A 27383-nucleotide genomic window follows, 5' to 3' on the forward strand; every position below is an offset into this window, starting at 1 on the left:
ATTATATTTCTCTAAGCAATTCCATTAACAGAGTAAGGCAGCTGAATATGCCTGGTTTTACTTATTATATATTATACTTAGCTAAAAATTCTGGGATATGGCAAATCTCTACCAGGGTACTCTACTCCAGGGCTTCATCTGAAGGATGGGACTACAGCTTTGGAGCAAATGAGGAAAAGGAAACGACAATATTCCTGCCTCAGGAGCAGAAAAGCAATCAAAGAGATGTTCGGGAAGCCACAAGTTGTTTCTTGCTGCCCTCATGCCTGTAGATTTCATTCAGAACTACTGACCCATTGAAGGCTTCATCCCACTAAAAGACTTTGAGTGGACTTTGGCAGACACTAGATTTAAATTGCAGGCCTGTTAGACAAAGCTCTGCTGGCCTGTGTGTGGGAGATGGGACATTAAGAAGGCTTTTCAGTTATGAGCCATAGGCTTGAAAAAGTGGTGCTCCTGCTCCTCAGGGATCCGCACCCATGGGCTGAGTGGATTCTGCAAAGGAGCAAAAGAGGGATGACTTCCTGTGTATTTATTTCCCTGTGAGCAGGCGCAGTTGTATGCAAATGGGCTTTTAGTCACTTGAAACCATTTTCAAATTCATGATGATCAATTAAGACCATTTGTCTAAAAATATGGTGCTACCAATGACAATGAAAAGCTGCAGGGGATCCTGTCTGCCTTCTCATGGTTCATTACACAGGACAGGTGGTTTGACCCTTTCCTGCTGAACTGACCATACTGTATTCCTTCTTATAGGCTCTTTGGAATGCTCTTAATATCGGGATCACAGCGGGTTAATTCCCAAGTGCAACACTTTCCTCAGTCTGACTGTATGGGAAGTATTTTCTTTACTCTGAGTTCCCTGCTTGGTTTAATTGAGCTTTCTTCTATTTTGAGCAAGGGAGAAGTACCCAAACAATCTTCTCTGTGCCATTCATTACCTTAGATAGGGTACTGTGGCTAAGAAGTTTCAGTTTCCTTACAACTTGAAGCACTACCTTGATAGGTATCTCTTGTCAGTACTGGGCTTCTTGGCATCCCAAGTTAAAATCTAACTCCAACAAATCCAAGCAGGTGAGCCTCCAAAACTCATATCTACTCAGTGGAGACTGGCTACACCTCTGTGTGGAATTTTATTTGAGATTTTGTCTGTACTGAGGATGCTTGAGTCTCAGGCTGAAATAGATGGCAAAGAACCCCCTTCCTATGGTTATGGCTCTGGCCTGCTTTGCACCAGGGCAGCAGTGAAGATAGATACTGACTCGCCCCTCTTCTTGGTGATCATTTCCCACACTCTGATGGCTTACAGGGAGGGTGGGAGTGGTGTCTGCATGATGTGGATGCAGAGGGGGCAAAAATTAACCTTGTGTCTGAAGAAAAAGAAATGTTGGAAGGGTGAAAAAAACAGCTGAAGACTACTAAGGAGCAGGGATTTGAGTTTGGAGTGGAGGGAGAGAGGGTCTGACTGTGCAGAGAGTAGTAATCACTGTGGTAGAGGACAGAAAACAGGGAAAAAAAGGGTGCATGAGTAATAAAATAAGGTATAGGAGGATAGAAACTACCTAATAAAAAGGCTGGTAAAAAGGACACAGATATGGTCTGAGGACAGAGACCGACTGGGATGTGGAGTGGAACTGAAATGGGAAGAGGCATTGAGGAATCATGGACTGCGGGGAAAAGACTGCAGGAGGAACAAAAAAGCACAGAGGCAAAGGGAGTGCTGATTATGTGGCGAACAGTGTGAGGATGCAATGGGACTGGAAGAGAAGTGGTGGAGGGATCCAAGCCTGAGAGGAACAAGTAGAATGTCTGTGTTAAGTAGTGTATCTCCCCACTTCCACTAATTGATATTCCTGTGCTGCATACTCCTTTTGCTCTCAGCCAAATCCATGACCACAGCATGTGTCTTATTCCTTTTAGAGCAGGACCAACAAGATGATAACTGAACCTATTAGTTTTTCTACCTATTCAGCTGACAGAAGATCTCATACTTCCAACTACGAATATAAGCATTATCTCACCATATGACTGACTGACATTGCTATCCTGCTTTGTTGCTACCTTGAAATTTATCCAAGCAAAAAATGGAGCTAAAAAAAGCCATCCTCAGAGCTGCACAAATAAACACTCAGAAGCTTCAAAATATTGGAGTTACAGTAGCCCAACACAGTGTAGCACAGACTTTGAGCCCTTGATTACCAGATCTTTTTCCCCAGACTCCTGCCTCATCCAGTGCCCAGGATGAATTGTCTTTCATTACAGAGGAACTGATTGATGTATTGCCTTTTTACTTGTTCAGTGTGTGGCCCCAGACCCCTATTAAAGCTCTTCACCAAAGACACTTCTTCTTGAGCTCCTCTGTTTTTCTAGATCTTAATTTATTTTATTATGTTTCTACAAGATGAGGGTCTTCCCCTTCTCACTCACACAGAAGCGGACAGATATTAAGGAAAAAGCATTTTTGGGTACCCAGTCTAGGTCAAGTAGCAAATTATTTTTTTAGACGGTGTGTTTAAATGGTTCTTTATACAGTTCCACAGTGAAAGTGCACTTAAAATTGTAAGTGTGAGTACCAGGTTCTTCTGTAAATTAAAGTCCAGAGTCTCAAGCTGGGTATTTAGAGAGTGCTTGTGAAAAATGTGTTTAAAGTGACTTGCCTGCCATTGCACTGGAATCATGTGGCAGACAGAAAGCTTCAGCTCCTGAGACCTCTACCACTTGAAGCAAGACCATCCTTCACCCTGCCACAGCTCCCTACCTCAAATGTTATGCAAACTGCAGAACAGGTTAGTGTATGAGATAGGGAACAAACCCTGGGACAACAGCCCACCTGCTGCATTACTAATTCTGATGCACCCCTAGAAAAAAATCCATTTTGAAAGAAGGATGAGAAAAACATCTTGATTGTGTGATTTTGATCACAGCGTATATTGTTATTATAAAACACATGTTCTAAGAGGAACTGCATACGGTTGAACAAGTAATTGTTTTTCTAGCATCCTGTAAGTTTTGATGGAGTTACTGAGTAAACTTAAAAGGGCTTCTTCCATGTTACTTTATTGTGTAGTGGATTTATTCACATGGGGGAACTGACAGGAATAACTAGTGTGGGGTAAGGTACCCCTCTATAGTTACTCTAGAGTATTATTTTAATAAGAATGTCCACAAGGGGGCTGTTCTGGACTAGCTTTTGAACTTATTCTGCACTCGCTACTTTAGTCAATCTTGCCATATAGACAAGGGGTAACTTCATGTATTTTTAACACGAAGCCTCTTATTTGTCTTCTTCCTACATAGAATGCTTGTCTACATAAGCAAATTTACTAGGAGAGCAATAGCAGTATATTTATATCACTATAATTACATCTGTATCTATATATTTTATGTACTTACAGCTACCAATGCGGATATTTTTATTCCAGAATAGAAGTATTCACACTGGGAGTTATACCAGCATACATTTACCACTACAGCTCTGCTAGCGATCTCCCCATGTAAACAATCTCTGAAATAATCTAACCAGGACTTTTTTCACATCTTCCCTTGCATGACAGTTTCTCCAAGCCCTTCATAAGCTTGTATCAGTCCTATATTTTACATTACCAATGTGGCATGAGCCATAGCTTTTGTTTCCTTGAAATATGTACATGGAGTATCTTTGAAAAGGTCATCTAATACACTGGGATTCTTGCAGTGTGCAAAAACTGTTAATGCTTCTTATATATACTTTTAACCTGTTGGGTTTTGCTATGTAAAAAACAAAGTTAATGCTGATAAAGTAATAGCAAAGACTCTGAACTATGTAATCTGGAAGAAAGGATTGCTGTTACAATCCTAACAATGAAACTCAGTCATTTCACAGCAGAGCGTGGTGTCTATCCTCTGCCACGTGTTACAGTTCGTTCTTGTTTAAATTGTGTGAACCTTTCCTGGCAGGAAAGGTCTCTTGCTCTAGATTTGTGTAGTTGTAAAATGCTTTGCTACACTAACTGCAAGCAGACAAGTAGTAACGAACTAGCAGCCTAACCACACGAAGAAGTATCTGGCTGCCTACCAAATTCTGAGCGCTATAATTCATTATATTGACCAATTCAAAACCTCATTTTCAAAGAACATTAACTACATTTCAGTTATAAGAATTGCCCTCGCAAGAATGAACAGTTGCTACCATTTTTATGACCGTTTTTAGCACCGATGACAATTTCACTAGGCATGTTTACCTTAAGCCCCATCCATGCCAGCACTTAGCAGTTCCCACTGGTTAAGAGTCACTCTACTTAGCAACATACAATCTACTATATGAAACACAAAAAGAAGGAGGGAAAGCAGATCAGGAAACTCAGAGTGATGAGGACAAACAGAGGGGAGAATTAAGGAGAGCCAGGGAGCAATACTTACTGCTGACTAACTGGCCAACACTCAAAGCTGAAGAGGAGGAGGATGAGGAGGAAGAAGAGGAAGCCTGACGCACTGGGCTTTGAGACATAGATGCTTGACTGTGAGCCAAATGCAGGAGATTGGATTGTGAGGCTGCTTGTCCCACTTGCGTCTGGGAGGGCTGATGGAGCTATATGTTAAAATGTAAAAATAGGTATTTAGAAAATGAAGCAGTAATAGGAAACTTTCAATGCACCATCTCACTCATCTACTTCTGGGGAGCAAATCTCACAGGAGCATTAAATACCATGGACTTAAGTTCAGGTGACAGTGTTACAGCAGGAGAAATCTGAGCTCTTTTGTATTCTGGCTCTCCATTTTTACTGTGTTTAACCAGATACTTAATCTAATTAGAAGGTAAGTATTTGTTTGAAATGGGTAATAAGAGACCTATGACATTCATAGCAGCATTCTGATTTAATAAACATATGTCCTTACCTGTTTTCTGACTCGTGAAGTCAGACTTTTATTTCCTACATGGATTCTCATACAAATCAGCATTGTTTCAGAGAGGTCCTTTCATACTGCAGGACCAGGACAAGGAAGAGTAAATAAACTGGGGGAAAATCCCTTTCCTTCAAAAATGAATAATTTGGTTTATGACATTAGATAGATCTAACAGATAAACAAACAAAAAAAATCATATTTCTCAATTGATAAATTGTCCTTGCCTAAAACACACAGTGAGCCCCGTTCACAGCAGGACTGTGTCGAGTAAGAGACACCTAAACAGTCCAACAGGTAGGACAGATGCAAATGATACACCTTGATACATGCATCTGCCTTTCCAATTTCTTCCTTACAAATTTTACAACAGTGTAGTCTTTGGTTGTTCATTAGGGAAAAGGAAAGAACCATTAGTCAGCTTTCATGGGGGACTGAAAACATTCTCTGGTACTGATTGTTACATAAAACTTCAGCAAATTCAAAGGGAAATCTCTCTGCAGAATGAAGGTACGCAACTGGGTATTACAGTTTTGAATTGGCTTCTAGTAGTCCCGTCCATCCCTTTCAGAGCTTAATGATACAGTAATACAGGCTTGATACACTCAGGTGACTGCTACTTATTATACCTTTATTTTATGTTGATTCTTGATATTGATCAAAAAAGATTGCAAAAATGTACTAAAAGGCTTTACTTTTAAGTGATAGTTGTAATCTGCATTCTTAGAAAGGGGGGAAAGATAAAGGCCTATTTGCCCTTGCTGCAAGTCAGTAATTTAAATCTATTTCTTGAATTCTAAGGAGTATGAGTTTTTCTCTTTTGATAGTTAACTGAATGAATGACTTCAGAGAAGGAGCTGAATTCATTAGTAGTACTCGAATTATATATATATACGCTCCCAGAACACATAGAAATGCCCGATGCTAAGTAGACAACAAATTGTATGGCACTGTAGCTAAAGGTATGTGATCACACTGAAGGTGACACTTCTCTGTGGAATACATAGGAACCATTTTAATGACATTATTCCTGTTATGGGTCTGTTTAAGAATGGAAGAAGTTACAACTCCTTTTTCTGCCTCCCACATGGAATAACAAAGAACCAAGCAAGAAACTTAACATTATTGACCTGACCAGTATTAGCCTATTCTGACTTCCCTGGGCATCGAGAAACAAAACCACTTTATTATCTCAAGTAGCTTCCTGGGCTCAAGCTCATTTTCACAAAGAAAACCAGCATTTTATCAAAGGAGTTGAGCTGACTGAAAGGCTTCAGATTTCAGACTTGTGCAAGCACTGGGCATCTTTAAAAAGATTTCACTAAGGGCTGCATTTTATTTGTAGAGAGCTCCCAACCCAGAATGTCTACTTTGATAATATCATCTCCTAGGGAAGCAGCCCACTAGGAGGGCTGGCCTCTGAACACTGCAGAAATGGACTGCACATCCATTACACCCACATTACTCCAGACAGCAGCTTTCAGAAACAGGCATCTGGGCTCTGGGCCTCTTGTGCAAAGGAGTCTCTGACAACACTGAGGATGTCAGCCTAGGCAAAGGAAGAAAAGTACTGTATTTAGATGAGTTAAGTGCTTTTGCGCTATCTGGAACAGTCTGAAAGATGCTAGTGCTTATCTCAGAGAATGGAGGAGCAAACTAGTAGCTATCTTTAAAAAGAAAGATCTGCAAAATTATAGTCCAGTCAACTAAACTTCAACCCGTGGAAAAGTACTGAAGAAAATAATCACACAATTTGTAAGAAAACAAGGTAGCAACAGACAACATGGATTGTTAGGAACAAACTGTGTCAAACCAATCTGATCTCCCTCTAAGACAGGGTAATTGGCCTCGCAAACAGGGAAAAAGCAGTAGGTGGTTTGACTTTACAAGTCTCTCGACACTCCCTCGTGTGACATTCTTTATAACCTAGGGAAACATAGTTTAGATGAAATTGCTAGAGAATGAATGCAAAAGTGGCTGGAAAACAAAACCGAGAGGACAGATATCTATCCTTGGAAACAGAAGTGTGCATGTATGGTACTTCACAGAACTCTGTCCTTGTTCTGCACTACTCAGTATTTTCTTAATGACCTGGGTGATGGAGAAGAGAATATGCTTAATAAATTTACATGTTGATGACATGCTGAGAGGGACTTCTTATAGATTGGATACAGGATTAGGATTCAAAGTGATGCTGTCAGTTTGAACATGCCACCAGCAATCCTGGGGTTGCAAAAGCGAAGAAACCCAACTCCCATACCAAGCTGCGCGAGCTGGAGTGATGTCTGCAGTGCTTGTGAAGGATCTTCTATTCTACTAAGCACTGGAAATAGCTCCTGGGGGGTGGGGGGCACCATGGCCAAAGCTAGATGCCACACTTCACAAAAAGTCTGGATCAACTGAAAGAGAGGCTGAAGGCCTGGGAGTTAACTGAGGCTTATGAAGACACCTGGAACAAACTGGTCATGTTTTACATAAAGAAGGGAAGACTAATTGGGATATGATGCCTGCCTCAAATACAGGCAGAGCTGATGAAAAGAGGAGAGAATGAGTGTCTTACATATCATAGTGGAGTGAGTGAGGTACAATAACCCAGAAGATTCAAATTAGATGATGGGAAAAGCTGTCTAACATGCCAGTGAAGCACTGGCACAAATTGCTGGGGCAACCTGTGGAGCTCCTAAGAGAGTGCTTAAGAGGACGTTAGACAAATACTGGAATAGCTACTGTGCCTGAGAACAACAGAGTGGACTGGATAATCTCCTGAACCTTGTCCTTTTAGCCTTAATTTTTCATGATTCTGTGCTATTTGCCATCAGTATTTCTCAGAGAGAAATACATGATCATGTAAGAGAAATATGGCAAATCCAACATTTTCCAGCCATGCTACACCTATAGTCCCTAAACAGTTCAACTGCTGAGCATGTGCACAATAACCCTGAAGCTTCCAGGAAGCACCAGAATGAGAGGGCATTCTGCATCTCCAGTTATGCATGCAAAGTGTATACACAGCCACTACCACTCCATGGCGCATGCACCGTATGCTGGTTAAGTCTAGGAGATATTTGATTCTCTGCACATGCATTGCACAATGCATTTGCAAATATATTTTTTTAAATAGCTGGGATACTCAGAAGCTTGGAAGTTTTCTTGTCAGAAATCTTTGGACAAATAGGGGTATGGCTAATGACATCCAGATGCACAGTGACCTTAGGTGCAATAGCCATATATAATGGATATTTACAGATTGTTCGTTTCTGCCTCACTGCTTGTGAGGGAAAAGGGATCAAATGGGGTTGGAAAGGCTGAAGTCACCGTAATGGCTGACCAGGGACTGAGGGAGGATTTAATCTTTAACTCTCTGCATAATTTCCAGCACACCCCCTGCTTTACAGACATGATGGTTAAGCTGTAAATGTCCTGCTTAAAGAACAATGATAGTTATCTATGACATAAAATTGCATTAAAATACTCTCTCTCTTTTCATCCACTATAATTTCCACTCCAGAAATAGCCTTAAGGAGAGGTGATTATTAGATTATGAATTAGATTCTGGATGACAGAATCAATTGAAACTTGCAATAGCTGACTTTCCCCAATTTTGGCCACGTATATATGATATGAATTATATTTATGACTGTTGTGTATTTTCCATCCAAAGACAGAAGGAGGCACAGAAATTACAGAAGCAGTTGCTGTAAGTGCCATTCTGTGTAGGTGGATATAGTAGACAAGCTGAGAATGATGACTGTATGCAACACTGATCAGTGTCTGGCAGGAATACATGTATGCACACTCCAGCTAGAGGAATAAGATGAATATGAGAAGCATAAAATGTCGTATAATATTTTATAGGAATAAGCTGAAAAATGCAAAAGGCCTGATTCTTATTTCTTTTACATCAGTTTTACATGCTGCTGTCAACAGTGAACTTAGTATCAATTGATAATTGCAGAGGCAATGCATGAATTAGGTCTGTAAGACTAAAATTTTGTTCTTAAGCTGTGTATGCAGGATATTCCTACACCTGGGATGGTTGACTGGAGTCCTGTATTAAGGTGGCCTTAGGAGACCAGGGATGTCATTCCCTGCATCCAGAAAGTTACACGATAGTGATAGAATAAGAAGTTATTTTGCATAAGATAAGGAAAGAGAAAGAAACTAAGTGGAAATAAAGCACAAACTTTTGGGAGAATATTGCCCTGCTTCATAACAGAACTGCTACTGGTTTTACAGAGAGTCCAGACAAACAGAAAAGGCAAAATATGGCCATAACGGAAGGGAGAAGAAAGTAAAAGTTTTAAATTGTGGTAAGGGAGGCCAGGGTGAGGCATCAGGAAGACATTTCTAATGCTAAGGCGAGTAGCCTAGGTTGCCTAGGGATGTCAGGGAACCTCCATCACTGAAGGTTTTTAAGAACAGGTTAGACAAACATCTGTCAAGAATGATACAGGGACAGTTGATCCTGCCTAGGGGGAGGGGGTGGACTCCATGACCTCTTCAGGTCCTTTCCAGTCCTATTTTTCTATAATTCAGTGAAAAGAGAATCTGAGAGACGAGGAAACACAACAAATTAGGGAAGACAGAGGTGAAAAAGACAAGTATAACAAAAAAGACAGAAAAGATGAAACTAAGAAGAGTGCTACAAAGAGCAAGATATATGTTTTAAGCAATCCCCTTTATATGACACAAATAAAGATTCTCAATTTTTTTTCTGATGTCAGCTAGTTCTTCCTGGGAAATATGGAGATTAGTTCCAGTAAAGACTAAAGTCCATGGAAGGTGCCGAAAAATAAATACCTTGCTATAAAAAGACATTTCCAAACACTTTGAAATGCCATGATAATGCCTTGCAGAAGTAGTAGTTTAAGTGTTTCGTGCTTCCATTTTTCCTGTAAATGCAGTTCTCTGCTCCATCTATGTTTCCTAAAATGTGCCATACATTAGTTCTTGAGGAGTACTGGTGTGCATGTGGAGCACTATGGCAGACAAAGCCTGTCTTCAAACCTACTGATACTGCATGACCAGGCATGAGCTTCCAAGACATTTTCTTAAATCACCTACCAAATAGAGAGAATGTTACTAGGCATATACAGATACTTCATGCCAAATCATGCCAGAATGTTTTCCAAATACTGTACCCCATCACCCTAATTTAACTTACTCAACTAAATGCAAGTAAGTGAATATATGAATCTGAATATGAAAGCTATTGATACTTAATAAGTATCTTCTCTCTCTTAGTATACTATAACGTAGTGTATACAGTATAACGGACCTCTATACACACTGCTTAGACTGACAGAAGACATACATTTTGAAACTAGTATAAAAAAGCTCTTTGGGTTCACACTGGCTGTGCACAGAAATGAAGACTACAGCCAAGAAGTGCCGGTGTGCTGTGGACATAGGGCAGGACTTTGACAGCATCTGCTGAAGCTCTTTCAAAGCCTTTCTGTGGGATCAGAACTACGTTCAAAGTATAGGCTGTAATTGAAGGTCTCTCAGCTCGCTAAATGAGGTTGAGGACACAGCCAGGCTTCTGTAGAAGAAATAATTTTATATGCTAATCGGGTGCATCAGTCATCTTGCTGTCTCCTATAAAGACTGATATAATGTCAATAGTACAGTAACAGACTTAAATATATAGGTAAGCACATAATTCAAGTGCAGCAATAATGTTTCTAGCAGTGAACACTGCTTTACTCTCTCTGTGCCTCAGATTCTTAGAATGACACAGGTAGTGTAGTGGTATCTTCCTATTCCCAACAGTTTCGTGCAGTTATATCGACTTTTTTGAGATATCCTATTCCTACAAGGGCAGATGCCACAAAGAAACTGGTCAGGAAGAGACGTAAGTTACAAGTTAAGTGTTCATGTTGTCGTACGGAAAATCTGATGTAGTCCCTTGTAAATAGTCTGGTAATCTTGACTTACAAAACCTAGTAATTTTATCCATGGATAAAATGGAATTATACAATAATGATGTTAAAGAGAAAGAAGTGAGAAAAATTGTCAGCCTCATTGCTGCAAGTCATATAAAAGCCAGAAGAAAACCAAAGTTGGATTAAGACAACATGGTTTAGTGGCTGTATTCAAACACGGAGAAAGAAGGGTGCATTTTTCATAAAACAAGGCAGCATTAAAGCAGGAAGAACACTGCAGAGAGAAAATGAAAGAGAGCTGGTTAGATTTTAATGGGAGAGGATAACAAGCAATTGCATGGAGTTGTGGTAATAAGATGCAAGGGTATATGTGGTAGGTTGAGACTACAGAAAGAAAATGTCTGGCATGAAATTTGGAAAGCAGATGCACAAGAATGACCAGAGATCCATCTGAGAGCTATCTATGCCTTTTCAGCAGTTAATCTGGAGCATGATAGCCAATGACAACAAAGATGGGGATCTGACTATGTAAGAAAATGCTGCCTAGTAGCTCATTTTATTGTGCTAAGAGTTGGCAGAAGCCCAAAGCTGGTAGTGCTATAAGGCACGATGAAATATGAAAAGTTCTGGCAGGCAGTGTAGATAAAACAAGACTGAGGACAACTGGGACTACAGGCCTGATTTAATGAGTCTGGTATGTAGAAGGAAAGAAGCAGACAACAGCAAGAAGGGAATCCACTTGATGAGTTATACTGGAGTATAACAGAAAGTGTAGAATTCTGTGTGGGCAAGCAAATAGCTATGTAAACACCAGTTATTAGGAAAGCTGATTAAGGAATTTATAAACAAGAATGTGTTTTGAACCCCAGTGATCACTGGCAGCTGGATTCGTTTTACCTAATTTCACTCAGCTAAGAATTAATCTTCAATCCTAAAATAGGTACCCTAGCCCCCTCTCACATCAATGGTGACAATAGATACCTTCAAATAGCTATTAGAGATTCAACCTATCTAAAAATCATTCTATTTTGACAGCTTGAATTGTCCATTAGATATGCATATGTCTCCTTGTTGATGTCTCTTTATTTGTACAGGAAATCTAGTTAACTAGCATCCACCAGATACCTAACTGCCCTATGATCCAGTTAAGCAAGACGACTCCTTTCCTAAATTTCATAAAACTCCCATTCATGGTTAAAGTTCTGTCAATTGTGTTGGTATTAATGTGTGTTGTTAAAGAGACGAAAGAACACCTTAAAAGAGGTTTTCCAATCTGATAGCAAATGACAATGCTAACGAGTTGTTACCACAAGCTCATCTGTGCATTTAGCCATACAACCTGGATTTTGACAAAATCCCTCTTTAGAGGCATGGAGGAAGTGCAGAAGTTAAGGTTACAAGGTACTCTTCTATAATGAGACATAAACAGCTTTTAAAAAAACAAGAAACATAAAATTAGGGAATACATTGTCCTTTTTCAGGGAAGGAGACAACAAGTAGAGATTGAAGGACTGATACAAAATGTTCTGAATGGTTTTAGCAAGCAGTAAGACAAGATGGTGAACAATAGTGAAACTGAATCAATAGAAGGAGCACATGAATTTCTTGAAATACCATGAACAACTTAAAGATCCTGTTTACAACATGCTGGGGGAGCATACTAACAGATGAAATAGAGTAGATAGGTGCCAAGTGATTCACATTAAAAAGAACCATTTTAGTGACTCACATGGTAACAATCAGGCAAGCAAAGATGTATCATGGTGGATACCTCTGCTTATTGAAAAACCTACTCAATGAGCAGAGATAGAAAGAAAGCAGAATGTTAGGCCGTATTGAGATAAAGACAGAAAATAATGCTGAAAATAGAATCTAAGGTTATTTTGTAAAACAGTGATGCATCCTCACTGTGCTCGTGGCATTCAGTTCCGATCTCAAAATCTTGATGAGATTAGTGTGGAAAGTGAAATGGCTGGGGAGATGGGCAGTAAAAATTATTAAAGGCAAAGAAAAACTTGTTTATGAACAGAGATAAAGAGGACAGAGACTACAACAGGACTGCAAACAGGGGCCTGCTTTAGAAAGCCATTACAATTTCTAGAAGAATTCTCAGTGCATGCATAGATGCTGCTGCTTAAATTAGCTACATCTTGGAAAACAGTGAAAACACTGAAGCTTTAACTACTCAGGGTAATTTAAAGGGGAATGATCCCTACTGTGGGTATCTTAACATAAATCAGAAATATCTACTTATTCTTAAACCCAAGAGGAATAAGACTGCAATAGGATTGCTTGTGTACATTAAAAAGCCACCTATTTACAACACAGAAAAAGAAGCACTGCTTTACATTACACGTAAGTAATGTACGAACTGATTTCCACGAAGAGACATTGAGTTTTTAGTCTGTCAAGTTTAAGAAAGTTGCATGAATAAATAACACCTAGTGTATCTAAGTAAAGCTGACTAAAACAAGTATCTGAGGAATTCAAGTCTTCAATCTTCAGGCAAAAAAAGTAAGCACCAGCACACATTACTTAGCAACTGAAACACATTCAATTACTGTGACTAAACTAACAAGTAGCAGCTTACTATCATCACTTGCAATCACTTCTCTCTCTCCTGCAGTACTTAGTTTCCCAGCAAGTGAAAAGTTGAAAGTTAAACTGGGATCATCTGCAGCTGGAACATTTTACTACATTATTTATTTCCTCATTTATTTCTCTGGTGACATTCGCAAAACTTCTCCCAAACTTGTCTTGTACTCTTCTTTCCCTCTTCTAAAGCTTCTTTCATCAAGTTACAAGACATCAAATGCCATGTGACACCATTTAAAAAATATTTTGAATTCCTGAGCTTGAGCACTCAGTTCTTCTGAAAGCAAGGTTTTAAAGTTGTGACTAAATGTGTTGTCATTAGCCAAACATTACTTACAGCTTGGCTAAGTCCTCACCCAAGCAATAAGATAAATTCAGGATCCCCTTATCCTCTTCTAATTCTATTTACTTTTCAAATGATATGGCAGTTTGTATAGTACTAGCTCCACTGCTTTTGACTATCCATCAGCACAATTCTTGTGAGGAATATCTGGTTCTCATACCTCTTTTCTGCTCCCACTGAAATAAATGGCAAAATTTCCGGACTTCTTTCAGTGAAAGCAGAAAAGCCAGTAGAGGGAGCACAAATACACAGAAATAATTCTCTGTGGTTCCTGTATAAATGATAATGTCTACTATTTTTTTCCTATAGCATTTGCATTATTTTTTTTTCCCCGATCAAAAATGCTGTCTTGATCAGGCTCCAACAGATGAGTGTAAGGATGTTTTTGGTGACTCTTCCTGCAGCCCTGGGTCCTCAGGACTCTTGCGCGTAACGAGAGATCTGCTGGCTGATGATCTCTGCCAGCTGATGGTTGCACAAGAGCACACAAGTTGGGTGAACCAGTACAATGCATCACAACATGACTAAACACTGACTTTCCACCTTGAACCCCTGCTCATGCAGCAAGCTGCAGCCTTCAGCAGCAATCTGAGCCTTTATGTGAGCCCAGTGCCACTAGCTGTGCAGAGAAGGGTCACACCTCTGTCCCCTCTCTGTCCACAGATACTACTGTTGGATGTTGTGCAGAAGAGGTTGCTTTGCTGCAGGACTCAAAGTGTGTTGCTTTGCAGCTGAGAAGGTGTCAGGGAATAATACAGGATCTCTATCCTCTTCTTCAAAAATTCAGGAATTTTAAATGGGATCTCAGGACTGCTGTGCTTTTTGAGAGCTTCCCTCATAAAGGAGGGAAAGATCTAATCTCTTCATGAAACTGACTCAAAAAGAAACACCTCACACGCCCCTAAGAAACCAAATGTAAACTGCTGAGTTTCTTCTTCCATTGTCAGGCTTTTCCTCTGCTGGAGAACACAGAGCCTTCCCTCCTCTCCATCCTGCTTTGTTTGATACCACGTACATGCAACAATTGCAAAAGCACTTGCCAGTAGCATAAATCTGCTCCCATTAAAGAAAAATAGAGTTAGATAAATGACAAGTGCTTTGGAAAATGCTACACAGGAGAGGATAGAAAAAAAGAGTATGTAAGCACTTGAATGTGAATTATTTTCAAAACAAACAAAAAAGTCATCTTAGAAATTCACTGGCTCTACTAAATCTGGGGGGGGAAGTCATCAGTTTGGAGCTGAGGGAGGCTGAGATTCTCAGAAACATAGGAAAGGCTGCTACTGTGACTGGAGATGTAGGCAGGACTAGCGAACAGGCACTATGAGTAATTGGAATGCTAAACTGAATGTTTAAGTGTGCGACATTAAGTGTTAAGTACCTTTTTGGTTATCACATTTGATGTCTTTTCCATCCTCAATTTCCTCTCTTACAGAGTAAAAAAGGTGGCATTATGAGTCTTTGCTCTCCAGACAAAACTAATGCATTTGACTTTCGAGTACTACAAAGAGTACTATAAAAAGAACTACAGAAATCTTTGTAGACCTTGGTGAAGTCGCTGCACCCATTCTGAAGTCTGACACCTACCTGGTGCCTTACATTGATTAATAATTACCCTAAAAATACTTTCTGTCTGCAAACATAATAATATAATACAAATGACTATAATACAACCATATCTGATTTTCCATTGAAGAAGACTTCATATTTTTCCTTTCTTTTCTATGCATGTTCCAAAACATTTCAAGCCCCAGTCTAGTAGGTGACTGCTAACCGAGGAACTGAGCTTGACAGGCCAAATGGGCTTCTCCTGTCTCATATTCCTACTGTATTTTCACTGCCCAAAAGTTCTCAGCTGGCCCTATACTGACCTTTAGAAGAAAAAAGAAAAAGAGTAACTGGATAACTCCTGAATGTACAAATAAGTGCTGTAGTACAACATTAGATAATAACTACATATATAGTATGCACCAATATACCATGTATGATAGAATTCATCTTTTGTTATTGAAAATGATAAAGAAGAGGGAGTTTTTAGAAAGAGAGTCCATGAGGAGTAGAAGATTTGTGTGCATCTGTTTTGATAATCATGCAGGCTACAGACACTTTACCTGCTGGCCTGGTTTGAGTGGTGATAGTGTTATTCCCTGGGTATTGATCACTGGGAGTATCTGGTTGCCGATGACGGTAGCGATGATCTGACCCTGGGCATTGGTCAATAACTGTGGAGTTATCGGCTGCACCTGAAGTCCCTGAGCTCCACCTGCCGCTTGGCTGGAGGGGACTGGGTTAGGCATCAGTGGGATTGTTCCAATAATCTGGAAAAAAAGACACAGAATGGGAAAATGCACACATACCGCATATACTCACCACATGTGATTACTTGTTTCATGCATGTTACATCAAACTTGGGTGAAATAAGCACAGAGAAACAGTTATGATGGGCTGAAGGCCTCATCACCATGTTCCTTTATGGGGGTGATGAGGACTTTCAAGCTCATTTTGTGTGTCCCGTATCACCTGTAGGCTTTACCACTGTTATCCCCAACAAATCTGCTGTCACTGAGAGTGTCTGAAACAAATGGTGGGACATGTTCTGGTCCCTGGATGATGCTTCGTTCCCACCTCTCATTTGAACACAGAGTGGAACAGATGCACATACCAGTCTGTTCATCTTGCTTTCTTCATCTCATACATACGACTGTGATCTTATGGTACTTATGTCATTTTCCTTGGTTTACTGATGCCTAGTACTCTAGATGACCACCTATTACTCCCATGTGATCTCAGGAAGGATCAAAGAGATACTGTTGCATTTCAGGATATGGCTTATTAAGCCACATTCATAAAAATATAGCTGCTTTTGGGTGACAACTAAGTAGTATAACACAACAGGAGGGCTGGTGTTAGATAAAACAGCTTAGCTAACATTTCTGGAGCAAGTACTTGCAGAAAGAGACACTTGTGACATCTCAGATTTGGCAATACAGTGATTTCCTAAAATGTGAACATGCCTGTAAAACTTACATTAGGATGAGATGTCAAACAGATGCTGTAAGAAAGCTTGTCAGTCAATAAGCCACTAGGCTGAAGAAAGTTCCACTGTTGGAAGACTCTTTTTACAGGTATTAGAGCATCTGAAACAAACTTCTGATGAAACTTTGGAATAAACACAAACTTTTTGTTTGGTTGGTTTTGCGAACAACAACCGATGAAGCTACAGTCACAGGCTTATTGCAACAGGAAAAGGAAAAAACCCAGCAGTACACATCTCTATCTCCTTCACTACATCTCTGACTTTATTTATGCCTCAGAAAGCATCTATTGTAAGGCCTCCAGTCTTCCCTCTCCAGAAGCCTTGCTTCATCCTCTTTATCCTCAGCATCCACCACACTGCATGTCCTTTTTTCCCCCCACTAGTAGGATCCCAGTGGCCCTTATTGCATTCATTGACTAGTGTAGATCTTCTTGGTTGCTGAGAAATAGGGTCTCTAAAATGATATCTCTAAAGATATCACTTAAGTTCTCCTTATTAAAAGCTAGACAGATCGATAAAGATTATTATCCTTGTTTTGCAGAGCAGGAAAGTGGAGCGCAGCGGAACATATTCAAACAGGTTGTGAGTTAGCCTTCTAAGCTGGAACTTCTGCGAGGTTCTCTCTGCAGGTCAAATACCTCTGTTTCTTTTTAAGGTATCCCTAGCTGAACTGCAGCTGCTTTGCTGTCCATGTGAGAAGATGGTTCTTCACTGAGGAGGGAGGCATTTATTTAAATCATTATCAGATTTTGGAATGCTCTCTAAAATCTCACTTTCAGAATGAATTAAACGTGACTTTCACACAGTGCAACATGTACATTTCGCTCAGTTTTTGGCAACCTATAAACTATTCATGTGTCACAAATACATTCTTTTACTTTTAACGTATCACACCAAACACAAGGAATAATCCTTTTTAAGTTCATCAGCAGAAATGTAGCAAAGGCCTCTCCTTCCTTCGCCATGTCAGTAAAGGACATGACCTTGGAGTGTCATTACTCCAATGTAACTTTAACTACCAAGGTCCTAATCCCAGCAAAGCAAAAAATGCTGCGCTGGTGTTATCAGTAATAGAAATGTTTGCATTCACATTTAAAATGCATTTCTTGGACTGCAGTTGGACATTTCATAGAATGACAGTGCTGAAGTGGACAGTTTGTAAGGTCAGAAGCAGAAGGCTATCTATATGTATTAAAGTGTGTCACACGCCATTCTGTACATGGCATGCTGTACATGCACACAGCCAGAAATGGAGCACGGGAAACACAGCTGGGAGAGGTCTTCCACAAGGACAAATGAACAAATGCTCTCAGGGTGTTACCACAGGAGCCAAGGGTAAACCTGAATGGGAAACAGTTTTTCTACTTTCTGAAACTTACTGAGATTTCAAGATTTTATTTTATTTTTTCCATTTTATACCAAAATAAAGTAAAATCTCTGGTTGAAAAAAACAAAAAAGACAGGCACTTGTTTCTAGTTAACCAATAAGGCTACTCTTTATGGCATGTATCTTTGATATGGCTAAACCCAGATTGAAGTTTTCTCTTTCAAGTTCCACCTTCTCCAGGTACCTTCTCTGAAATAACCTAACAGCTCCCTGATTCACACACAGGGAGGAGTACTGAAATGGGATCCCCTCCTCAAACCTTGTGCCACTGTCCTGAGGCTGAGTCAGATCCCTCTTCTGCTAATTTTGGTATGAAATTTCACGCTGGGCCTTGCTAATCTGTCCTGTTGAAGTATGACAACGGCTGGTACTTGGTCAAGGTGATTTATAGTTTCGATACATTTAAATTTTCTAAAGAAATAAAACAAGACCATGCCACAGGCTTGAGACACTGGTGTGCCACAGTACAGAGTATTTAATTGCCAGGGGTTTTCCTTGTGTTGACGCATTGGTCCTTTCTAGCAAATGCTGCTATTTCAGATTATAGTTAAGGAATACATACAGTTCAGGAATAGCATGTGACAGGGACTTATCCCACACGATACTTACAGAATCATACAATCATAGCATGGTTTTGGTTGGAAAGGCCCTTCTAAAGCTCATCTATCTTCAAATCCCCTGCCACGGGCAAGGACACCTTCCACTAGACTAGGTTGTTCCAAGGTCTGTCCAACCTGGCCTTGAACACTTCCAGGGATGTGGCAGCCACAGCTTTGAGACATAGCAGAGGCTTCTTATTCTGTCAATGTTTGGACTCAAATCCATAAACAATCCTACCTGTGAAACACCTGGTTGTATCTGTTGGAGGTACAGGTTCCAGATATAAGCACAAACTGTAGTGCAGATATGACACTGGAAATAGTATCAAGATATTTAGTGTAAGTTCAGGCCCCAGCTTTTTTTACAGAGACATGGTTTTGGTCCACCCCTGATTAAAACACCAAGACTGTAACTGTGACCCTACTCAAGTGATAGAGTGTTGTAAGAAGTCTTGGTGGATTGAGACTTGCACTTCAAGTATTTGATAAGATCCTTTTGTTTTGTTTATGCATTACTAGATACATCAGTTGCATCTTGAGGGGCTTAGAGAGCCGTGTTTACAGATGTTAATTTAGGTTTTTATGTTTCCCAATGTTAACTAAATTTGTAAAATTGATACTTGTTTCTAAGTTCAGAAGACATCCAGGGTGATTTTTAAGAGCATCTGAACATTTTCCATTGATTTATCTGTTAGTGTCATTTTTGCACCGTAGGATTTTAAGATATCTCAGATCAGGCCTCTCAAATCTTACAACTGACATTGCCAAGACAACTTCCACTATTGAGTGTTATTTATATGAGATACAGTTGTAAGGCTTGGCTTGCACAGGAAGTTAATTTGTTGATCTGCTCCTACATACCATCTCTGGGCTCAGTGGTCTTTGCCTACATAGTCCTGCAAACTATAAATTCATCTGCAATGAAAGAATAAGCACACAGTCAAAGTGAAGGTAAAATCCCAAGTAATGGAGCTGACCATGGAGGGGAAAAATTCAAGCCCTCTGCATATCAACTGTATTTGTGAGTGTTACCCCGATGACAGGGTAACGTCCTAGCACTGATGAAATGCTAGCCACTGTTGTGCTGTTAAACGGATTTTGGTCCCTTGCCTTGCTCAGTAAAGGTTTCTTCTTAGAAAGGAAATAAAAACATCTGAGCCCTTAAAAATGATCCTTTAAACAACAGATCTTTAAGAAAGAAGAATGTTAAAAAATACCCATTCTTATCCTTTCTTGACTGACAACACATCTTCATGTTTAATTGCCTTTGTGGATTACCTTGCTGTAACTCACAGGCTGAACCTGAAAGCAGAAGCTGAGCAATTGGTCAGAACTTCTGGGGATACATGCCTAATTGTAGTCCCATTTGTGCTGTAGGTGTAAAAAAGAGATTTGGCATAACTGTAAGAAGGACTAATTGCTGATTTCCCAGCAGTGACTCCTTCCTTGTGGCTCCTAATAAGTCAAGGGCACCAAAACACAAATGCGTTTTGGCATTAGGTAAAGTTCCTATGATATTCTAAAATAAAGCACACAACTGTTTTCTATTAAGTTCTTTTCCCTCTCCCCTCATCAGAAACAGGGACGCTGCCCTGCTTCCTTGTTTTCTTAGCACAACCAAAGGAATCTTACTGTAGCCAAACGGGTGGTTCAACAACTGCCTTTGTTTCTGCTGTGAAAAGGCTAAGTAAAATCAAAGACTGACTACAGTAGGTTGTTTCTACTGTCAGCCAGGGCTGACATAAAGCAAATAGTGCCATTTTATCTTTATACTCTTTAACTATAAGAAGGAAATGTTTTTTTTTTCAATATAATCAAAATCAAAGTATCTAATTTTATCAGTGCTGCAGCCCTTTAAATATTAAAGGTCAATTATTTCAGTTTTGAACAACAGAAGAACAACATAAAAAGAAAATAGAAAAAAAACCAGGGAAAAAGTAAAAGGAACAACAGAAAAATTGTTCAGTGACATGAGGCAAACCAACATATACACATAAGCTAATTTAACATCTCAAACTGTGAACAGAATGCATGGAAGTTTTACTCCTATGTAGCAACCCAAAAGATCACTGAGTGAATGTTTACTGATTTAAATATGTTTCACTCATCTTCATTTTCTAGTCTTCAGAATATAATCTGAAATAAAAGCTCACTTTGGCTTCCTCTTTCTTAATCATACATATATATACACATGACTTACATAAACTATAAACACAGTCAGATATTTTTATATATGTGTATGATTTATTATCTACCAGTATCAATAAATTCAGCTGTTTTATACACTATACTATATATACTACCAATCTACACACTGAAAAACTGGGAGCATTAATACAAGTTCCATTTGCAGACTATTTCCAGAAGAAATGCTGCTCCATCTCATTCTTTGGAGTAACAACAAAATGATTCTTCAGCCTCAAGACAGGATGAGGCTAAGGCTGCCTGTGACTTTCAAAGTAAAAGCAGTATTAATTTATGTGATGCTTGCAAATTTCCTTTGCTGCATTATACTTCCTGATGAAAATTCAAAAATATGGCACAACAAAATGCTATTATGAGAACAAGGTATCAAATAGTGATATTAGAAACAGGCACATATGAAACTGTACTTTTGAATCATCATTTCATCCGAGGGATTCTAATTTTGAAGGTTAAGTATTGTTCATAGATCATACAATATACTGGATGGCATTACAGTTTGTAGGCATCATAATAGAACATTGAGTCTGACATTCTGCCTGACTTTCTCAGTGCTTTATTTATTAGAAAATAGTGTTTGTATACTAACATCAAACTATATAGGACTTTATTTGTCATCACTGTAGGAATTACGTGGTGGAATTTGTCTCAAGCAAATAGTTATGTTCTGTTAGCAGGGGCATGTATATAGGCATGAAAAAGAATGTCTCTCTTATCCAACATTCTGAATAACACAACGTAACATTTTCTCATTAGAAAAAACTAAAGATACCTAAATAAAGATTAAAATTTATATTGATTGTCTGTTGAATTGTTCTTTCTAAGCAATCTACGTATCAAATTCAGCTTCCTCTTAAAATCAAGAATTAAGTCAGGCATAGAGACCCTTAGAGGTCACAGTTCTTTGGGCTGAGCAAAGCAACTGTTGATTTTAATTAGGTTTAGAGGTCCCAAGCATTTCTGAAGATCACCTAGCTAGATTCTTATGAAAGTGTTCATTATTTAAATGGATGACTTGTTTGTTGTTTGATGGATGACTAGTACGAAGTATAATAGCAATATTTTTGTTGCAACAACAGATCCCTGATACTATGTATGACAATAGCGCCAAAACTGTCAAACCAGAATTGTTATGACAAACCAACCATAATTTCTAATAATGTTTGATGATCACAAAAAGAAATCACAACTTACTGGTTTTACCATTTGACTGCTTATCTCCCAAAGCACAGACAGCTTTCCTGATTGCTGTGCAGATCTTTTTAGGGTGTACACAAGCAAATACACTTTTGGATGTATGGTCTTGGTATCTTTTCTTTCGGTAAGTACTCTTGAAAACAAAAAGCTTTGGTTTACATTTTCTCAGGAAGCAAACACAAATCAACTCAGCCACCAGATTTAATTACAACAGAAATACTTTGGTAAATATTCATTTGCCTCTGCTTTCCTTTCATGCAGGCTGAGATTTTCATAGTTGCCTACAGAAGTGTCACTTCTACTTGACTTCTCTGAAGCTTTCAAGTATCAAGCATCTCAGAGACAAGAAATCCTTGCTCTGAAATAAAATTTTTCAACATTTGCCAGATTTAGATATGAGCTGCATCTGCAAACCCTACCATTACTTTGTGTCTTTAGTTTACAAACCATTTAGAAGAAGGATTGTCACTTTTGGGCATTAATACAATATAAATACATACTTTTACTTCCTCATAGAATAAACAGCGTACTTGCTTTTAGCTGTATCAGTATCTACCATACTGGCCATACAGCAAAAGCAAATGTAGGCATCCCTGCACTTTGCAATACATGCCATGCTGAGCCATTCAAGGCTGGCTTGGGAAACAAATTGTCCTTTCTCAGCAAGCCTAATTAGGCCCAGCACAATGTGTGCCAAGGTGATTAGGTTGCTTCCATGCTACGGTGACATTATCGGCTTGTTTAGAACAAGCTTTGCTACTTGGTGTTGTATTGCACTGTACTGGCCTACTACAGAGATGTTATCTAGAGGTCAAGAGCCAAAATAAGGCAGGGTTTAGTAATTGCTCTTTGATCCTGTGGCTTTTAAGTAAGCACCGCTATTGAGACAATTTTGCGTAAATATGAACTAGATGATGTTCAGTACTGCCACAACAGTGCTCACTAAAACAGTGCTGGTTTCATTTTTCAAGTTGTAATATTACTCTTTTAAAAAAGGGATGTTGCACACTACTGTCCGTGTATATGGGTGAGCAGAATTTCTGGTGCTCTAGTTTGATTTCTTTCTCTTGGTTACTCCTTTCAACTCGTTTTGCATGGACAAGAAGCTTGGTTAAGGAGATGGCATGCTTGTAACTGCCTTCAGTAGGCACTCACTACTGTCACTGCTTCATCTTGTAATGCCATTCCTGAGAAAGTTATGCCAGCAGAAGTGTCCACTTGCAAATATATGTTAAATTTAGAATCCTCAAAGAGTTATTTTTCTTTTTAATTTTCATTGATGAATTTTCATTGTTCAGTGATAATTTTTATTGTTTCCTGAGAAAACAGAAGCGTATTCTGGACAAACTACTTTGAAGGCTAAATAATATTTCATTCTAGCCTTGCCTTGTGTGTTTAGAATAACAATATATATGTTTTGTTGGACACCTCCCATGATAAACTGGGCTGAAATCATTAACCATCAAATAATCTTCAGATACAATCTTTAGGACCACAGTTCTTTAATTAGATTACAGGTCAAAGAATTTCTAGGCCATCGGTATATTCTTGAATAATCTCCTCTCATCTTCTCACTATCAAATTACATACACTATATAAAATATTTACCAGAGATCACCAGATTTCTCAGTCTGTAACTCTTAAAGGTGAAATCAGTCAGGTACGCCGATTCATTCAGTCCTTTCAGATTTAGCCAAAATTCATTACAAGAACACTAATAGATATTGCAATCAATCAGTAGCAGTGATACTCAACATTGTTGTTAGACAATCAGATTTCTCCTAATATTGTTGGAAACCTTGAACTTGCTGCCCAGACTCAATGACTACGGATGATGACACAGTAGTTGTCTGTCAACCCATCACTTCAACTTTGCACATGTGCAACAAGACGTTCTTTTAAATACAGTCATGTCCTACTTCAGCTGGTGTTTCTACAATTTTAGATGATCTGGACTTTAGTTAATATAAAAGATAAAACTGTTGGTCCTATTGATTAAGAATTACAAGTTTTAACATGATAGTCTACAAAAGCTCAAGGCAAGGCTGAGGTGAATCACTGTGCAAACCTGGCCAGGCAAAAGGACTACTGAAACACTGTTAGATTTTACAGTGCATGCATTTCTTCAACAAGTGATTTTCAGACTACTGAGAATTAACCACAGTGCTGATCACCAGTATGACTATGGTGGAACAAACCAGTCTGGATTACCTCCCTAACATGGATAGCCATTATGGAAGCCAATATTCCAGCCTATAAAGTGGAATTTTGTTACAATGCAGCACAGTTACGCAGATGTTCAGGAGAAGAAGGAAAAATTCCTTTCACTGAAAGGAGGTGGGAAAATTTAGGTGGGTTATATGCAAGCGCTTGGATGGAAAACGGTCGTGACTCCAACTCTGTAGATATTAATTTCAAGGAAAAAAAATCCTTCTCAAGATCAAATATAACTTCCTTTTGCCACCAAATCACCAGAAAAGTGTTGATTGTTCATTTCAGTACCAAGGCCTCCTGAAAAAATTGCCAACCAAATGTAGCCAGACTTGGTCCTTCTTACCTTGTGAAATTTGGCATGGCTGCTGGTTCCATGTCCTGCTCTGCCACTCAGTCCACCATTCAACCATCTATAATGTGGTTGTATAAATACTATTTATCTCCCTGCCAGCACTCCTATGAGCCTTAAGTAATTTTTGTAAACCTACCTTAGAGCTATCAAGAAACGATACCACATAAAGTTAGGGGGTTTATGTCAAAGGTGGCTATCTCACTGAAAATGCCCTTAGCTGGTTCTTTCCTTGAATGTTAGTAGCTGGAGTATATGCTTCACTGCATGTAAATGCAATGGATAAAGTATCTCCCATTATCAACTGCATCATTAATCCATTTCACCTGAGCTGACAGATAGAAGGGAAAGAAAGGTGTTCTGCTCACATCTTAACAGGTTGACTTAAATTTCCACTCTGGCCACCACCTGATACGAATCATGATTACAATAATAAGTGCTGTAATACAGATACTTAGCATGTATGATGGTATCTACCACAAATGACTGGTCCAAACACCTCTTTCAGGACAAAACATTGTCCTGATGCAATGGCATGTAACTCAAGAGGTAACTGTCTGTAGATTTGGCGATGAATATCCAGCATTCAGTCACTGCTCTATTTCCCTTGGCCAAAATACATTTGTTTTTGAAAGCTTGCATGCAGATTTGAGTTCCTCTCGGGGCTATCAATTTATTTTTGTATATTCAAGATGTCCCCATCAAAGTAAATATTCCAAACCTGACAGTTAAGTAAATTATTCTCAAATTTGGGGAAGATATACCAGAAGATGGCATTACATGAATCTGTTAGGAGAACATGCTGCTTAATTACCAGTTTCATTCAGGGCTGGTCTGTAAGTTTGCTTAAGAAGAGTTATTTAACTATGATTTACTTACTAAAAGCAACAACGGACCCGAGGTAATTCCATCTCCTACATTGACCTAAATGTAATCCCAGCACATTAACAATGTAAACCCTACACTGTTACTGTACTGATGCAACATGCTCCTGACAGAGACAGGCATAACGAAATTTCTCTGTATGTATTTTGATATGAATTCAAATTACTTCATGTTTCAGTTCTGCTGGCAGCAGAACCTCTACCCTTGAGGCCAGCTCTGTAGAAGGTGGAGGATCACAGACACTGTGCATTTTCTATCTTTGCATGTTTGTATCTGTATCAGTCCTAAAAAGATTTCCTTTTCAACTGTGACCTGCAGAGGACCAAAGGTGAGGAGCTCCTTTACCTTCTTGCCCCTAGTGGAAGGAGAGGATAAGAGCAGAGATCAGCTCTGTCCAGGATCCCTTCTCCATCTGTGCATTTGTCACTTATTTTACACTTAGATTTTAAGGTTTTTTTGCGTAGGCTATTGGTTTTCTTTCTATGTTAGAGCCAGGCCTTAGCACAGTATTCCAGTCATGATTACAGTGGTGCTGTAGACAATAAATAGCAGCAATCATATTTGTTACTAAAAGAAAAGCTACATTATGTAATATTTGCATACTTCCTCAGCTAAGATAACTGAAGACTGTGATATGTTCTATTAAGACTTGCAATTGGGATAATATTGCTACATTTTCTGGTAAAGTTTACTGGGATTACAGGGTCCCAAGGGAAGAACTAAGGGGGTGCTACTTTACCTTCATCAGTACCGAAACACTCCCAGGACAAAAGGAAAATACATGAAGCTCATTTTGCACACTGTGGAGGATGTTTAAGAAGATGGCTACAAGCTGAGGAAAAAATGAAACTATAAGGCTAGGAAAGACCCTTAGGCTTGCAATTTGATTTAGGTATTTCCCTAGAGCTATTGGTTTGCACAACTTACCCCAGCACCTGTGGCAGCTGGGGTGTCAGTGGACCTTAATGAGGTTCACTGACTAAACAGATCCTTCCCAAGTTCAAAGGACATCATCCACGGTTATACCTACAGCCTTTCTCTTCTCTTGTTACCCCAGATGTTCCTTACCCTCTATGTTCCTCTCCAGGAACATCCAGAGCATTTCCACAGCTTGGCTTTGCCAGTCCTCACTTAGAATTGTAGAATCACTCAGGTTGGAAAAAACCTTTAAGATCACTGAGTCCAACTGCAAAGCTAACACTGCCAAGTCCACCAGATTAAGCCTCTCTCCTGGCATGTAATACCTTAATGTGGAAATGAGCCAAATGAAACAAGAAGGCTCCTTATGGAGTGATATACTACACTCAGTACCTAAAAGAGCTGGACAATCTAACCACAGACTTCTTTAGTATCTCAAAATTTAGAAGTATTACTAAAGACCATTAGATCTTGCTTCCTTCATTCAGGCTTTGCCTTACTCTGAGTAGTCTCCCTGATGCCAATCCATGGAGCCAGATACTAGTTAATAAGACTAAAAATGGTGGAGTCTTCTGTAAGGAGAACAAAGTTGATCTCAAAGGAGGAAATAGCAAACTGAAAGCTAGTTTTAAGTATTGCCAAAATGCACATTGCACAAATGTTCTTGTAATGCATTTTTTTTTAAAAACAACGGAGTCTCAGTAATATGGAGTCTCAGTAAAGCATAACTCTTGGAGCAATAGTGGAGAAGACTCCTTGGTGTATGTGAATTACAGCACAAGAGGATGAGTGAAGTGCAAATGCCACAGTGTAATTTGTATATGGAACATTTTAATTGTGGTTAATGGCAGATTTTCAATTTTATAAGTCAAGGAATTGTGCTCATTT

General features: G+C 39.2%; 1 protein-coding gene across 5 annotated transcripts in view; it reads right to left on the reverse strand.

Annotated features, from left to right (window-relative positions):
• POU6F2 (POU class 6 homeobox 2) overlaps positions 1 to 27383 on the reverse strand; it is a 303185-nt gene that overhangs the window by 12195 nt on the left and 263607 nt on the right. For all 5 annotated transcript variants that reach the window (XR_009745363.1, XM_061464688.1, XM_061464687.1 and 2 more), the window contains exons 7-8: positions 15819 to 16025; positions 4402 to 4570 (exon numbers count right to left, since the gene is read on the reverse strand). Coding sequence is in view for 4 of the 5 variants with exons in the window: in XM_061464688.1 (XP_061320672.1) it covers positions 4402 to 4570; positions 15819 to 16025 (376 nt within the window). In the remaining variant the exon portion in view is untranslated. The remainder of the gene's footprint in view (positions 1 to 4401; positions 4571 to 15818; positions 16026 to 27383) is intronic.

Source organism: Pezoporus flaviventris, unplaced genomic scaffold, assembly GCF_033815535.1.
Source record: "Pezoporus flaviventris isolate CSIRO_AGI_PZ_B2104156 unplaced genomic scaffold, CSIRO_AGI_Pfla_v1 ptg000037l, whole genome shotgun sequence".
Classification (NCBI taxonomy): Eukaryota; Metazoa; Chordata; class Aves; order Psittaciformes; family Psittacidae; genus Pezoporus; species Pezoporus flaviventris.